The sequence below is a fragment of the Chrysochloris asiatica genome, unplaced genomic scaffold (assembly GCF_000296735.1).
Source record: "Chrysochloris asiatica unplaced genomic scaffold, ChrAsi1.0 scaffold00003, whole genome shotgun sequence".
Lineage (NCBI taxonomy): Eukaryota > Metazoa > Chordata > Mammalia > Afrosoricida > Chrysochloridae > Chrysochloris > Chrysochloris asiatica.
The window spans coordinates 11,542,050-11,557,707 of NW_006408521.1; the positions used below are offsets into that span (position 1 = coordinate 11,542,050).

Sequence of the window (15,658 nt, forward strand, 5' to 3'; positions counted from 1 at the left end):
GCTAGAGGTCAAGGACTGCTGCTAGACCTTTTCTAATTTAGAAAATTTTATACTGAATCCTCAGTTTAACAGATTTCTTCAACATGTGTTAAGGTTTATTGGTTAAAAAGATTATTCTGAGCTTTGCCTTAATGTGTCTCTCAAAGCAAGATGGGCCACTCTACTGAAACCACTTAGGACAGTTTGACCTAGGTCCCCATTCTTGCCACATGTGCTCGATCGATGTCTGACCTGGAAATATGGCCTCAAAATGTGCCAACAGTGTTTCTGTGAGTATGTAAAGGATATTGTTGCTATGCACCATCAAGTTGGTTCTAACTCGTGCAATGCTGTATAGGGGTTTCCAAGGAGTGGCTGGTGGGTCTGAACCACTAACCTTGCAGTTAGCAGCCCAGTGCTTATCCTACAGCACTTGTAAAGAACATAAACTTGGACCGAAGGATCTCTAGTGGCACTAACAGTTAAGCACTTGGCTGCTAACCAGAAGATTAGCAGTTTGAGCTCACCCAGCCACTCCACGGGAGAAAATCCTTAGCAATCTGCCTCTGTAAAGATTACAGCCAAGAAAATCTTATGGGCAGTTCTACTCATCACATGAGGTCAGAATCAATTAAAAGGCACTCAACAACTCGTTGGACTAAGTGACCATTCTTGAATGGATTATCCAAAACATCTCCCCAACAAAAGAAACAAAGCAAATGTTTTGTACAAAAAAATTTTAATCCTCAGTGAAGAACAAAGGGGTTGTTCTGTCTGTGCAGATGTGTTTTCTGCTTGTACATTGCAGGGTTTACTGGTATTGATGCTGATTATGAGAAACCCGAAACTCCAGAGTGTGTGCTTAAAACCAGTGTGTCCTCAGTGAGTGACTGTGTTAAGCAAGTAGTGGAACTCCTGGAGGAGCAGGTGCGTGGGGTTGTCTTTCTCATTTTTCTTTCTAATTTAATAAAGTGATGAGAGATTCTTTATTAAAGCCTTCTTTATCTAGTTCTCATTTCAAATTGTTACCATTCGTACTTCATTTCAGAACATTGTACCCCATACTACAATCAAAGGCATCCGTGAACTCTTTGTGCCGGAAAACAAACTGAACCAAGTTCGAGCTGAGGCTGAGAGTCTCCCTTCGTTACCCATTACTAAGGTAAAAAGCTACAGACTGACTGGCTAAAGGTGGATTCAGCTAATTATTGATCTCTACAATCCATTGTGGGGTTCCTGGGTGGTGCAGTTAATGCTCTCAGGTGCTAGCCAAAAGGTAGGAAGTTTGAGTCCACCCAAAGATGACACAGAAGAAAAGCCTGCTTGTGTGCTTCCAAAAAATCAGCCATTGAAAACTCTATGAAATACAGTTGTACTCTGACATGGGATTGCTATGAGTTAGAATGCACTAGACAACAGCTGGTTTGGTTTGGTGTATTCAATGCATGTACAATTATCCTTAATAACAAAGACGGTGTGGACAAGGAAAATGTAATGTCTGTAAGGAAAACACTTCACTTTTACTTTTTTACAAAACCTTTTCTCCATTCAAATTTCTCATAAAGTGTTGCAACATTGCAGCCGGTCAATGCCATGTGTAGAGGCAGATTGGGAAAGAAATTTGCTTTTACATTGAACAGTTTTACATAAATGTCCTTATACCTTTGGTGATGCCAAAGTGCAGGCATCAGAAAGCAGTGATTTATTGTAGCAGCTGATAATACAGTTTGTCCAGGATACAAGTGCTTCTAGGCAATTGAGAAGGAATCTGAAGTAAACACAATGTAACCCTGATCTAAAGTGATATGAATGCCGTAATCTTTTTCTACTCTACCTCATCAAGGAGAGTCCAGTCTGAGAGGAGAGAGATGTAGCTTGGTTGCATTGATTTTACTACCTGGAAGATGAGGGGACTTCCAAAAGTTCATGGGGAAAATGAAATGAAAAGATAGTAGAATATTTCCATGAAATTTTGGCAGCCCCCTCATATGTGAGACAACTGCTCTATACATACTCTGGCCTTTTTATAGATTAATGTTAGTCAATCCTTACAAAGTGATCATGTCTTTGTTAATATCTTTTCATTATTCACTAAAACCTTGGAGTGTTTTACAAAAGGCAGAGTAAATAGGCTCCTGCTTCAGCTTTTGAGGACTCCATACTCTAATAAGTCATGGGATATTTATAAACAGACTCTGTACACCCCCTGACTCTGTAAAATAAATCCTGATTGTCCCAGTGTTCCAGTCAGATGGGTAAACTTATAACTGCAAGGTGGTGAGTGTAGTGTGATAGCTCCACTAGGAAAACAGTAGTCTATAAGGTACCGAAAAACTACCAAAAATCTAGTGATGAATTCCCTTGGTTATAGAGACAACAGGAAAGCCTTCAGAGTAGTGAGCCACATGCTGGGTTTTTAAGGATGAATAGGAGTTTGCAGGTGGGGAGTAAATGGAGTACACACAGGCCTGAAACCACAAGTGTAAATGAGTCCCCAGATGGGGAGCGGGAGGAGACAGAGGTCCATGTATGGACTCCAGGGGCCAGAGCTTCCAGGATTTTCAGTACCATGCTTAGAGCATGGTGGATCCATGCAATAAGCTCTGGACTGAAAACTACAAGTTTCATAGTTTGAGCCCACCAGCCGTTCCAGGGGAGAAAGATGAAGCTTTCAGTTCCTGCGAACATTTAAAAGCCTTGGAAACCCTATATAAGGGTCACTTTGAGTCAGAACCAACTCGATGGCACTTAATAACAACAATCTTAAAGGCAACCCCCCACACCCCCAATTCAGTCAAGTAACCAGTATGGTTAATGAAAAGAATATGCCCAAAACCGGAATTTTTCATTTAAAAAACAACAACAAAAGAACAATGAATTTTCAACTCAGTTGCAAGGGTTAGGTATAGCCTAAAGTGTCCAAACAATTCATCTCAATTTTAAATCTTTTTACCACTCTTCCCTAGGAAGATTCTAGACTCTCACCTATTTGGCCTTTGGATCATGAGTCAGTGTAACCGAGAACACTTAACACAGAGAGAACTCTGCCCGTATTCTCCTATCAGTTGATTGAGAAAGGACCACCCCCGGCCAGGTGGCTGACAGGCAGGACTTATAGAAATATTCACCTGTTTTTCCTGCTTTGCAGCTGGATCTCCAGTGGGTCCAAGTTTTGAGTGAAGGCTGGGCCACTCCCCTGAAAGGTTTCATGCGGGAGAAGGAGTACTTGCAGGTTCTACACTTTGACACCCTGCTAGATGGTATGACTTTTGTTTCTTACTCTTTATTATTAATGGAAAACAAAACAGTCTGTGCTAGGCATGTGCATAGACACAGGGAATGTGAACATATGGTTCACAAATCTTACAGCGAAAACATGTGCATCATTTATGGTGTATCCAATTCTATGATACATAAGCCTCCATTTTTGGAATTTTTTAGTTATTCTCAAAGGATTATAGATTATTTGAACTTTAGAGATCTGAGAAATTATGGCTTTTCTTGCAGACACAACCAAGTTTAAGTCTGTTTCACCTCCACTTGCCCTTTGCTCTCCCTGATGTTCCTAAGGCAGCATTCTTGGTGTCAACCAGAATTTATCCTGGGGCAGTCAGGATTGAAGAGCTCAGTACATCCGGGACTCCTCCTACTGACCTGGTCAAGGTCGAAAGCCTGTGCTCTCTAGAAAATTGAAGGACTCTTTTATGATCATTTCCTTCCTAGAACTTCCTGAAGCTATCAAATGGCATCTGTCTGTTTCAGGACTTTGGGGAACATATGAGTAGTAGTGGAGTCATACTGAATTTGTAATACTGAGCAGGGCTCCAACTTTTTAGGAAGAAAAATCAGATGTTCTATCTTGGAAAAGATGTTTGTGTTTTGACTTTGTGCCCATGCCTGGAAAACAGGGCATAAAGCCAGAATCAGAATTCAGAGACTGATAAGAATGGGCCCTCTTCCCATATTCTACTGCTGTCATTGATACTGTGTCCCACAACTTGAGACTTCAGTTTCTCCAATTCAAGAGCATTCCATAATAGCTCTTATCTGACTTGTGGTTTAGAAATAATAACAAGCCATATCTACCCAGTCCTTCACTGTGTGTACAGCATTGCCTCAGACATCTTTCATGTGATCCTCACAAAAAGAGTTATGTAACTATTCTGGAATGCATACATATTCCAGAGTATTTTGCTTCTATGGTGGTGGTAGTGGTGGTTACGTGTCATGGAGTTGCTTCTATACCTTCTCCTAAATCCTGCTTTGGAAATCATTTGACAGTGGTCATAACATCACATGTTTGCAAGGGACAACCTCTTGCTGAAATTGGAGAGGCTATTGACATAATTGGAGCTCTGGTAGCGTAGTGGTTACGAATTGGGCTGTAAACCGCAAGGTCAGCAGTTCAAAACTACCAGACGTTCTGCAGGAGAAAGATGAGGCTTTCTGCTCCCATAAAGATTTACAGCCTCGGAAACCCTGTACAGTATCACTATGAGTCGGAACCGACTCCACGGCACATAACAACAACAATTGACATAATTATTTAAAAATTGAAGGAGCCCACATAGCTTCATGGATTATGAACTGGGCTGCTTACCTCAAGATCAACAGTTCGATTTTACCAGCTGCTCTAAGGGAGAAAGATGAGGCTTTCTGCACCCATAAAAATTTACAGCCTTAGAAACCATATACAGGGTTGCTATGAATCAGAACCGACGCCACGGCATGTACCCACCAACAACAACAATCTTCCGAACCATGTTTCTGGCCTATACTGAACAATAGCCAAGGTATTTTTATTTCACCAGGTTTTTACTGACATAGGGCCTCTACTTTTTAAAATAGCCGTAACAAAGAGTTCGATATATTTATATGTTGTGTGTATGAAGTTTCATAGTAGGAATTTGTACTTTAAGATTATTTTGGTAGAGAGCTGAAAACATGTTTCTTAACTGTGTTTGTATTTCTCTAGGCGTGGTCCTTCCTGGTATGTACTTTAACAACTTTCCAAGCAGCTCTATTATTATTATAATTAGCTATGTCACATTAATTAGAAATGGTTAAGAACATAACTAAAAACACTCTAAATTAACTAGTGGGAATTGGTGTCGATTCATAATCCAACCAGTTAGGATACTATAGTTTTTCTGTTGATCGGATTCCAAATAACAGGAAACATCTGGATCAGATGCATCTGTTGTTTATGTTGTATCTGACTGAAGAAAAGTAAACTGGCTTCGAAATTATTTTTGCATATTATATTCCTGAGGTTTCTAAAATGTATGATCCTTTCCACTAACCACTTCCAGTGAGTTGAGATCCATTTCACAAATTTGGAATTTTTTTCCCTATTGAGTTTATAAAAAATTTTAATTGATTAAGCATAAATCAATTTTATTTGCAATTTAAAGTAGATACACCTGGTTGGATTGTGTATAATTGTACTTCATTTTTTTGCAATGTGTGATTATGCATGAATTTAATTTTAAGCGGTTGTGATCGATAACTGTAGAACTGGGAATAAACACGTACATGCAGTGACTGTAAAATTCTGCATTGTACCAGGATGAAAAGGTAAAATTCTGAGGATACCATTAATCTTTGGTATTATTATCATTATTGGTTTTCCTTCATTAAAAAGCCTACTTTATCCCTCAAAAAAAAAAACTAAAAACAGAATTACCCTATAACCCAGCAATCCCACTCAAAAGAATATTCCCAACAGGCTTGAAAACAAACTCGTATACCAGTGTTCGCTGCAGCACTATAGTCAAAAGGTGGAAACCGCTTAAATGCCCATCAGTAGATGAATGGATAAACAAAATGTGGTACATACTGAATACTACTCATTATATCATGTATCAATAAAGTATTGATACATACTACAGTATGGATGGAACTTGAAGACATGCTGAGCAAAATAAGTCAATTACAATAATATAGAACTTTGCCGGATGCATCCTCCCAGCACCTGAGGAAATTCTGACTCATGGTATCCCCATGTACATCAGAGTAGAACTGTGCTCCACAGGGTTTTCAATGGATGATTTTTGGGACATAGCTCTTTCTTTCCGGTGCTTCTAGGGGACTTGAACCTCCAACCCTTTCTTTAGTTGGCATCCGAGCCCATTAACCATTTACATTACCCAGGGACACCACAACCCAAGGAGACACATATTACTCATTGTCCCGTTTTTCAAGTGAAGAAAGTGAGCTCAGAGAAGTGGAATGATACAGGTAGTAATGGGAGGAAAGGAGCTCTAGTAGCATAGCGGTTACGAATCGGGCTACGAACCGCAAGGTCAGCAGTTCAAAACAACCAGCTGTTCCACAGGAGAAAGATGAGGGTTTCTGCTCCCATAAAGATTTACAGCCTCGGAAACCCTGTGCAGGGTCGCTATGAGTCAGAACTGACTCCACGGCACACAGCCACCACCACCTGTCTTTTAGCTTACTGTGTGCTGCATAGGGCATAGGCTATTCTTACTGTCCATGAACTTTAATTGAATGAAAAAGCTCATTAAAACATTGCTTTCGGTGTGCAGTATCCTACTTTTGGCTTATAAAGTAGAGCAGGTTGTAGGATTTTATGATAGACGATATTTCTTTGTTGCCTGTAGTTGCTGCCTATATCCTGTGGCGTTCTTTACGTGCTAGTAACTTAATGGAGAATGTTTAAAAAGTGCCAACTGATATGCCTGGAGAATTTGAGTTTCATAGATTCTAAGGAGTTTATTATGCCCCACAGAAATAGAACTTAGAACTTTAACTCTACCAGTGTTGTCTAAATGTTTGCTTTTGAAAGATGCATTGAAATTATTTCACTGTTCTATGGTGCATTTTCTCAAATCCATCATTAACTGTATTTGTTTCCTCTGGAGTTGAATGTTTTCATATGCCATCCTTACTTCACCTAATGAGTCATAAACTTGGAAATTCTCCCCAAATTGCTCCTAATGTTCATTTGTGTTAGATACTTAACCATGGCCCCATTTTCTCACTTGTAAGTACAAATAAGAAATTGACATCTATGTAAGAATGTTATGACACTGCTATAAAGGGGGTGGGGGGACCTTACATTCTCTAGACTCATTAAGAAATGTGATATTTTCAGGGGATCAAAATTTATCCTCTTGAGCTTCCAGCTAAAAATCAACTATACCTTTTAACCATTTTTCTGGAAACATTTAAAAAATATTCTCCAAAAAAATGTCTTATTAAAACAACCACAAGGAATTTATTATATGCAAGCCAACTTTTTTCAGTGGCTGGGTCATCGTTAAGAATATCATCAGTCATTAGGTTGGACTTTCACAGTGTCCTCTGGACTGGAAGATCCTATGGAATGACTGGTCCCTACTCTAAAGGACACACTGCTTCGTGATTCTTGCTTTAGTTCCTATCTGGTTTTTGGAATAGTTTCCCTTGTCTCTTCCTTGCAGTCAAGCTGCCCTTTCACATTTATTGCTGCTATAGATGTAACTTCTCTGAACACACATTCCAAATACAACAACTTTTAATTTGTTGTATGGTACACTGAGACACCAGAATATCAGTTTATTTAAATTGCTTTTAAAGTATGAGACTCAACAGCAAGGCGAGGAGTGGTCATTCTTCAAAGAAAGCTCATGTATTTTACTAAGTGAACTTCATGTTGTTTCAGCTGTCCACTTTTTTGCTGGCGGTTCTCCGTCATAACATAATTTAGTATTCCATGAGAAGTCAGGCTACCAGTCACTTTAAAGATGTTTAAATGTTACCCTGACCTTGGATCCCAGTGAACAAACCACATTAGAAGGACTGCTTAGAATTGGTCCCATTATGTTCATTGTCTTAAATTTTTTATTTTTTTTTTTAATTTAGTATGTTGGTATAGACAGAGCTTAAACAAATAATGAAATAAGAGACTTGCCCAACATTGTTAAAAAGGTTAATTTTCAAGAAACAGTAGAAGCTGATGTTTTGGTTTGGTTTATTTTACCAAACTTTATTTTGTGTGATTGGGTTTTTAAAGACATTAAGCTCCCTAGTGTATTGAGTTCAGAATCAAGGGAAATTTAGAAGAGACACCCTTCCTGGTCCCCAAAGACCTCAACCCACTTTTCACAACAGCCCCATCTCCTACACTGAGAAGACTCTCAAGGACTTCTCATCCCAGATTCTGGAGAAACTGGTGCAACTTACAAACAATGCCAGGCTTAGGTCTTATGCCTTTGGAAGGATATTTTTAGGAGGGACACTGTCCAAATTTAAAGGATGACAAATCTTGTCTCCTGTGTTCATTCATCACATGGCTCTTTCCACAGATGGAGTGATCAACATGAGTGTTCCCATTGTGCTGCCCGTCTCCACGGATGATAAGAAACGCCTGGATGGGTGCAAGGAGCTTGCACTGGTGCATGGTGGACGAAGGGTGGCTATCTTACGAGATCCTGAATTCTATGAACATAGAAAAGAAGAACGTTGCTCTCGTGTGTGGGGGACAACATGTGCAAAACATCCCCATATCAAAGTAAGTTGCAAAATCTTTGGAAGCGTTTTCTTGATCCATTTCAAGGTCTTAGAATAAGTAGGATTAGATGAAAAATGCATTTCTAAGGGAGGGTTTGCAGGCTTTATCTTGGGAAATCTTTTTGGAAAAGAGCAAAGCAATGTCTTTCTGCTTGAGAATGGATCTAAGTCCTCTGATTCTTTAACAGCTCATTGCCTAGCTAACTGGAGACAAGTCGACCAGGGAGATAATTTAGCATCGTACCCCAGTACAGGGCCCAAGTAGTAAATTTGATATACTCACAGAAGTAGCTTTATACAAAAACAAAGTTAGAGCTTGCAACCTTGTACATCTTGAAAATGTCATAGAAAAATCAGTTTCTTCATACAAATCAGTTTCTCCATGCTCAGTCAATGAGAAGAGAATTCAAAGTCCATGGCTATTGTGTTGTGGTTGTTGTTGTTATGTGCTGGGCAGTTGACTCATAGAGACCCTGTGAGGGTTTCCAAGGAGCAGCTGGTGAGTTTGACCCACTGACCTTATGGTTAACAGTCCAGTGTTACCCTACAGTACCATGGCCATTTATTGTTGTTGTTAAGTACCGTCGAATCAGTTACGACCCATAGTGACCCTGTATAGAGTTTCTGAGGAGCTCTGGTGAGCTTGAACTGCCAACCTTCTGGTTCAAACGACTTTGCAGTGCAGCGCATTAACCCACAGTGTCACACCAGGATTCCAATTGTTGTTGTTAAGTGCCTTTGAGTCGGTTCCAACCCATAACGACCCTGTATAGGGTTTCCAAGGAGCAGCTGGTGAGAATGAACTGCCGATCTTACAGTTCAAATGGCTTTGTACTCTGGTGCATTACCCAACAGCGCCACACCAGGACTCCAGGACTTCAATTAGGGGTCAATATCCTTTCTGTAAACACATAGGGGCAGAGTTTCCAAAGGGAACATGCCAGATCTTTGGTGATTTTTTTTTTTTTTAATTGTAAAATTTTCAGTGAATATTTTTAAGATTGAAAAGAATATTCATCTTATTAGGCACATCTAGGGTCTGCCAAAGGCAAAATAAATGAAAACTGTTCATATTTCTTGACAACTGCTAATTGTGTGCGTGCAAGGGATATTATGAAATTACTGGGTGTGGTTCATTTCCAAATACGTGGCACTGATAGCAAAAACCATAGCACACTCAAGATTAGGGTATTAGGATAGGGAGGGTGAGGCTTGAAAGAAAGCAAGGCTTATATTACTAATATGACTTGTCAAATTCCTCAGTTGGAATAACTAGCAGAAAGTTCATGGGCATTGAGCCCAGGAGACTAAGAACCTAGTTATTCAACAAAGTGCATCTCCTCTCCAGGCCTGTTTCTTCATTTATGTTAACCATTGCTAGCTGCCAGCAGGTTGCCTTGACTCATAGTAACCCCATACATAGTTGAACAAAATGCTGCCCAATTGGCTACAGACAGGACCATTGTAATTCCTAGGCTTTTCATTGGCTGATTTTCAAAAGTGGAACAGGACTTTCTTCCCACTTCATCCTAGTCTGGAAGCCCCACTGAAAGCTGTTCAGCAACATAGCAACACACAAGCCTCCACTGGCCAATGGTAGTGGCTGTGCATGAAAAGATCTGGCTGGGAATCGAACTTGGGTCTTCAACACAGAAGGCAAGAATTCTACCACTGAGCCACCAATGCCTCACATAAAAAAGAAGTGGCCATACTCAAAATAACTCAGGTCTTTTCTAGCCCTGGTCTTCTGGTGTGGTGCTGTACAGAAAGCACTGGATTGCAAACTACGAGGTTAATGGTTCAAACCCACCACCTGCTCCTCAGCTCATAGGGGTACTATGAGCTGGAATCTTCTCTTAATAACAACAACTTCTAGTCCTGTCAGTCTGCAAACTGGGTATTTGAGTAAACCTCATCAGAAACTTTTGGGCAAAGATGTGTTTTGCTTTTTCAGTTGTGAAATGTTCCAATGTAGGAAGGGCCTTTTTAAGGCCCCTGTTAGTGACCGCTGGACTTTCTTTATCTGAGCACAAGAGACCAGCGGTCAAGCAAAACCATTTTTCCAAGTGTTAGACAATGTACCCTGCACATAATCATCTTTAATCACAAAGTATAACCAGATCAAACTTATCAGAACAGTTTTTCTCAGAGGCTTAAAAATTGCTAGACACAGAGGTGTTCAAGGAACATTGTGTTCTGGGTATAATTATGCCTTTGTTTCATTCTTTTCCTGATGGTAATCATATCTGTTTGGAATCTTATCTTTACTCAGTGCCCCAAAGAATAATGGCCTTTCATTATGCCAGGAAACACTTCCATTATTAGATCTGTTGTTAGTGCCATGAAGTCAGTTTCAACTCATAGCATCCCTGTATAAAGTTTCTGAGGAGCGGCTGGTGGGTTTGAACTGCTGACCTCACAATTGGCAGTCCAATGCTAATGATCCACACCAGGTAGTTTTCACATAACATATGATTAGCACAAAAAAAGAAAAGGGAAAAAGAAAAGAAAAAAATAAGAGGAAACTTTTAAGCAACTATTTCTTTTCATTGTCTTGCAATGTGTGTTAATAGTCAGAACTCAGCATTTCTTAGAAGCCCAGGAGAGCGTGGTTGTCTGTGATTGGACCATTAGGTCATGAGAGAACGCTATAACCTCTATAACCATCTGTGATTGGACCATTAGGTCATGCGAGAACTCTATAACAGTTCCCAGTGAGCCCCACTGCCATGAAAGCACTACATTTGGATTGTGGGAGGCCTGTTTACCAGACGCATGAAACATAGGTTTTATTGGGAAACAAAATCTTTTCATTATAATTTTTTCAGCACCTTGGAAACAATAATCCTGAAAAGTGAATGTTTCCAAAAAAAACCCATGCCTTTAAAAATAAATCATGAGCCTTTTTGTGTTTCCTTGTGGCATTCTATGGAAAATTATGAGAGTCCCAAGGAACTGGTCAGCCTCTATGACATAGCTCCTGGCTGACGCTGCCATTGACTCTTTATTTCAGGCATCCTAGTCCTCTCTTTCCAGTAACTAACTGGAATGATGTGACCTGATCGCATAGGAAATCATGAGGAGGAGGAGCAGGTGAAACTTGTAAAAATAATGCTTGGAGAAGCTGGCTACCTTTCATCCATGGCTCTCAAAGCTTCTCCAAATAGTAATTATTTCTCAGAATACTCTTGTGAAGTAGCTAAGAATCATTATTGTCATTTTACAGATGAAGAAACCAAGAGAACAGAGTATGACTTTCAATGAAGAGGGACAGGAATGAGAGCTTTCTTATCCCTTGGCTCCACAGTGAAGGCTCCAGGGCCTGTTAAATCAATGGAATCACCTAGGAGGCTCTAAAGATGTTCGGTGACTGACTCTCACCCCAACAGATCCTGATTCAATTAGTTTCGGGTTGGGTCTGGGCACTGGGGGTTTTAAAGCTATCTGGTGATGCTAATGTGCTGCTAAAGCTATGAGCCATTGTGTTCGATGATTACTTGGAGTATATCTAGCTGCTTCCTGTATGGTTCCTCCTGGATTTATCCTGCAAGCATCTCACACTCAACTCATCCACCTTGTTCCCAGTCCTGGTGTAGCTCCTCCATCTTCTCACAGTGGCCCACATCTAAAACCTGGATGCTGTCCTTACTTCTTTTTTCCTTGCATTCATTCAGTTACCAATTCTGCCTCCTAGATATCACTTGAGTTTTTTACTTCTTTTCTAATCTAACTTTTCCTGGATGACGCCGTTTCATATGTTCCCTGTCTCTAGCCTTGTTGTTGTTAAGTGCCGTCGAGTCAGTTTCAAGTCAGAGACCCACCCTGTATAGAGTTTCAGAGGGGCAGCTAGTGAGTTTGAACCACTGATCTTGTGATTCAAGCCAAGCTTGCAATCCACGGCATTATCCTGCAGCACCACACCAGGACTCTGCCTCTAGCCTTACTCCCTTCCAAACTATTCTCCACTCTGCAGCTAGAGTGTTCAATCTTTATTGGGGAACCTCTGTAAAAATGTGACTTCATCTTACTTCGTACCTCGTACCCACTCACCACCATTATCCAACATACAAGTGGGCTTCAAAAAGTTCATGAAAAAAGCTCCATTATCTTTTAATTCCATTTTCCATGAACTTTTTTTAGTTCCCTTGTATTCTCCTAGTAATTCCAGGTGTCATACGCTTGCTACTTCCTCAACCTGGACATTGTTCCTCCCAGCTAGGCCTCCTCACCTTATATATACCTTTACTTCCTTTAAGAGATTAGCTCTTAGACCATGTCCCATAAGCCTGGCTGGGGAAGTGCCCTTCTTTGTACTCCCAGAACACTTTGCCCTTGTCCTACTTATCACATCTTCCTATGGAATTTGTACTAATTTACTCTTCTGTCAAACCACTTGGACTACCAACCATGAGGTCGAGGACCACATTTGTCTTGATTCCTATCAAATCCCCAGCAGCAAGCACAGGGCCAGGTACATAAGCAATGCTGACAGTGGAAGATGGTGAAAGATCCCTGTCAAGGTAATGCACAGAAGGCAGCCCAGAGATGACTACTTAGAGAAGTGGTGCAGTGGGAAGAAGAGCCTGGTTCCAGGAGTCCTAGGTTTGATAAGACAGCTGTGTTCACTTGAACTTGCTGTCTCACCTTCATAGGACTGCCTTCTCCTCTGAGAGTGAGAGCATTTAGCCCACCATGGTCTTCGGGTTCCTTACAGTTTCAGAATTACTCTCCAAACAAGTATATTTTTTAAGCTGAGTTGTAAACCAAGTTGGTTCAATGTGCCTTTACCAATCAAGAGAACAATATAGGTAGACCCCTAGTGTCCAAACTGAGTTACTGTACTCACAGGGGTTGTATCTGTCTCCTAATTCTAAACAAAAAAGGAGTGCTGGTGGATCAGATGTTTATGTACTTGGCTGCTAACTGAAAGGTTGAGGGCTCCATGAAAGAAAGACCTGACGCTTTCCTTCCATAAACATTGTTGTTGTTAAGTGCTGTAGAGTTCGTTCCAACTCAAAACGACCCTGCGTAGAGTTTCCAAGGAGTGTCTGGCAAGTTCGAACCACCAACTTTGCCATTATCAGTCCACAATGCCACACCAGGACTCCAAGGAGATATAAGTATGGATATATGACAATATTCTTGCTCAGTAATTTGTCTGAGCACTGGTCCCAGAGATGCAGCCATAATAACACAGCCACATCTCTTGTACAGCCAACCTCTTTCTACTTAGTCCAGGCTTTTGCAACCTCAGCACTCTTGATGTTTTGGACCAGATAATTATATATTGTGGGACTGTCTTGTACATTGTAGAATGTTTAGTGTCTTCAACAACAGCCCAAGATTGATGCAGAAGAAGTAGAAAAATGTTTAGATAAAATAGAAATTCATATTAACCATGACCAACTTTACCAATGTTCATTCTAGATGGTGATGGAAAGTGGTGATTGGCTGGTTGGTGGAGACCTTCATGTGCTGGAGAGAATAAAGTGGAACGATGGGCTGGACCAATATCGTCTAACGCCTCTAGAACTCAAACAGAAATGTAAAGAAGTGAATGCTGGTATGTAGCCTGGCTCTTGCACTTTGGTTAACACTCCTTACCACCCTCAGAACACTTTTAAACATGCTTTATACTTAAAGAATTAAAAATATGCGAAACCAACATTTTTATACTTAAACTGAAAACATCTATTTTATGTCTGGTGTGACGCTCTGGATTAATGCACTGAATTGCAAGGTCAGTTTGAACGGCAAGGTTGGTGGTTCAAGCTCACCAGGTGCTTCTCGGAAACCCTACACAGGGTCACTATGGGTTAGAACTGACCTGACGGCACTTAGCAACATGTATTAAATACTATGTATTAAACCTATGTATTAAATACTACACAGAAGTTTGCAATATGCACTGGCACAGAAAGATACGCAAAGTATGTTTATTAAGTACAAAAGCAAGTTTCAAAATAATATTATTTGGAACACCTAACAAAATATAGTAATAAAATTTAAAATCCCAGCCTACTTCCATGTATAGAAGCAGAAAAGACAGGCAGCTTGTGCAGCAAATTGCAAAATGCACGGGCTACCCTGTGAGAATCGAGCTGGGCCCAAGGGAAGGCAATATTTTCACTTTTTACTCTATACATTTTGAAAAAGAGGGAAAAAAATAACAATGGTGATTTAAAATGGGTGGTTTTTCATTTAACCTCTTTCTGCTAAGGTTTCCTCATGTTGATATATGTGTGTATTCATATATTTACATGTTAAAAAAAAAACTATCGTGGCCAAGGTAGCGGAAGACACAGGAAGGAATGCACGAAGAGTCAAAGAGTGAATAGAGAGAAGTACTGTTAATTATGGGACCTGAAGGGGAAAGCAGTCATTGTAATGAAATGAAGTATATGATTTGTTGACTGTAAAACTCATGATCTGCTTTGTAAATTCACGATAAAAAGTTAAAGTAAAATAAGATAAATAAAATGGGTGACTTTCATTTCTATCAGGCTTTTCTGCATTTTCCAAGTTTACTATAATGAATATATACTAAATTTGGTTAAAGTTGATTACCGTCAAGTCAGTTCTGACTCATTTTTCTCCATCAGAGCAGTTGGTGGGCTTGAACCGCTGACCTTGTGGTTCACAGTCCAGTGCTGATCTTACAGAGATAGGAGTCCATCACTACGTGCAATACCTTTGAAATGAAGGTGAAATCTTTTTCCCATCTGTGGACTGTTAAACCCTTGCACAGACTCCAGAAAATGTTTCTTCCTCTTTATTCTCCACCTGGGCAGTGAGAGTGGATCTAGGTACAAGAAGACCCCTACTGACCCCTGCCTAAGCCGTCATTTGCCAGAAAAGTCCTGGCAACAAATATTTTCATTTCTGAGTCAGTCTCCCTTCAATGCTTCCTCCCTGTCTGAACAGGTTTCAGTTGTTGCCTTTGGATAGCCCCACTTCTCATGCCTCACATGTATATTTCAGTTTCATCATCAAAAGCAAGTGGGTTGAGCCCAGAGTCAGTGACATAGCCACAGAGGACTAGAGTGGAGAATGAAGTGTCCAGCTGATAAGAAGAGAGAACATATGCTAAGAACACCCACACTTGCAGATAATGCTCACTTGACCTGGCATCAATGACTAGATGATCAGAGCTCAACTAGAAGAA

The 15,658-nt window shown here is 40.3% G+C and overlaps 1 protein-coding gene across 1 annotated transcript in view; it reads left to right on the plus strand.

The window, feature by feature from the left end:
* PAPSS2 (3'-phosphoadenosine 5'-phosphosulfate synthase 2) overlaps positions 1-15,658 on the plus strand; it is a 28,684-nt gene that overhangs the window by 7,972 nt on the left and 5,054 nt on the right. Inside the window, exons 5-10 of the mRNA XM_006831433.1 lie at positions 788-906; positions 1,028-1,141; positions 3,128-3,239; positions 4,955-4,969; positions 8,289-8,494; positions 13,921-14,056. Of these exons, the coding sequence (XP_006831496.1) occupies positions 788-906; positions 1,028-1,141; positions 3,128-3,239; positions 4,955-4,969; positions 8,289-8,494; positions 13,921-14,056 (702 nt within the window). The remainder of the gene's footprint in view (positions 1-787; positions 907-1,027; positions 1,142-3,127; positions 3,240-4,954; positions 4,970-8,288; positions 8,495-13,920; positions 14,057-15,658) is intronic.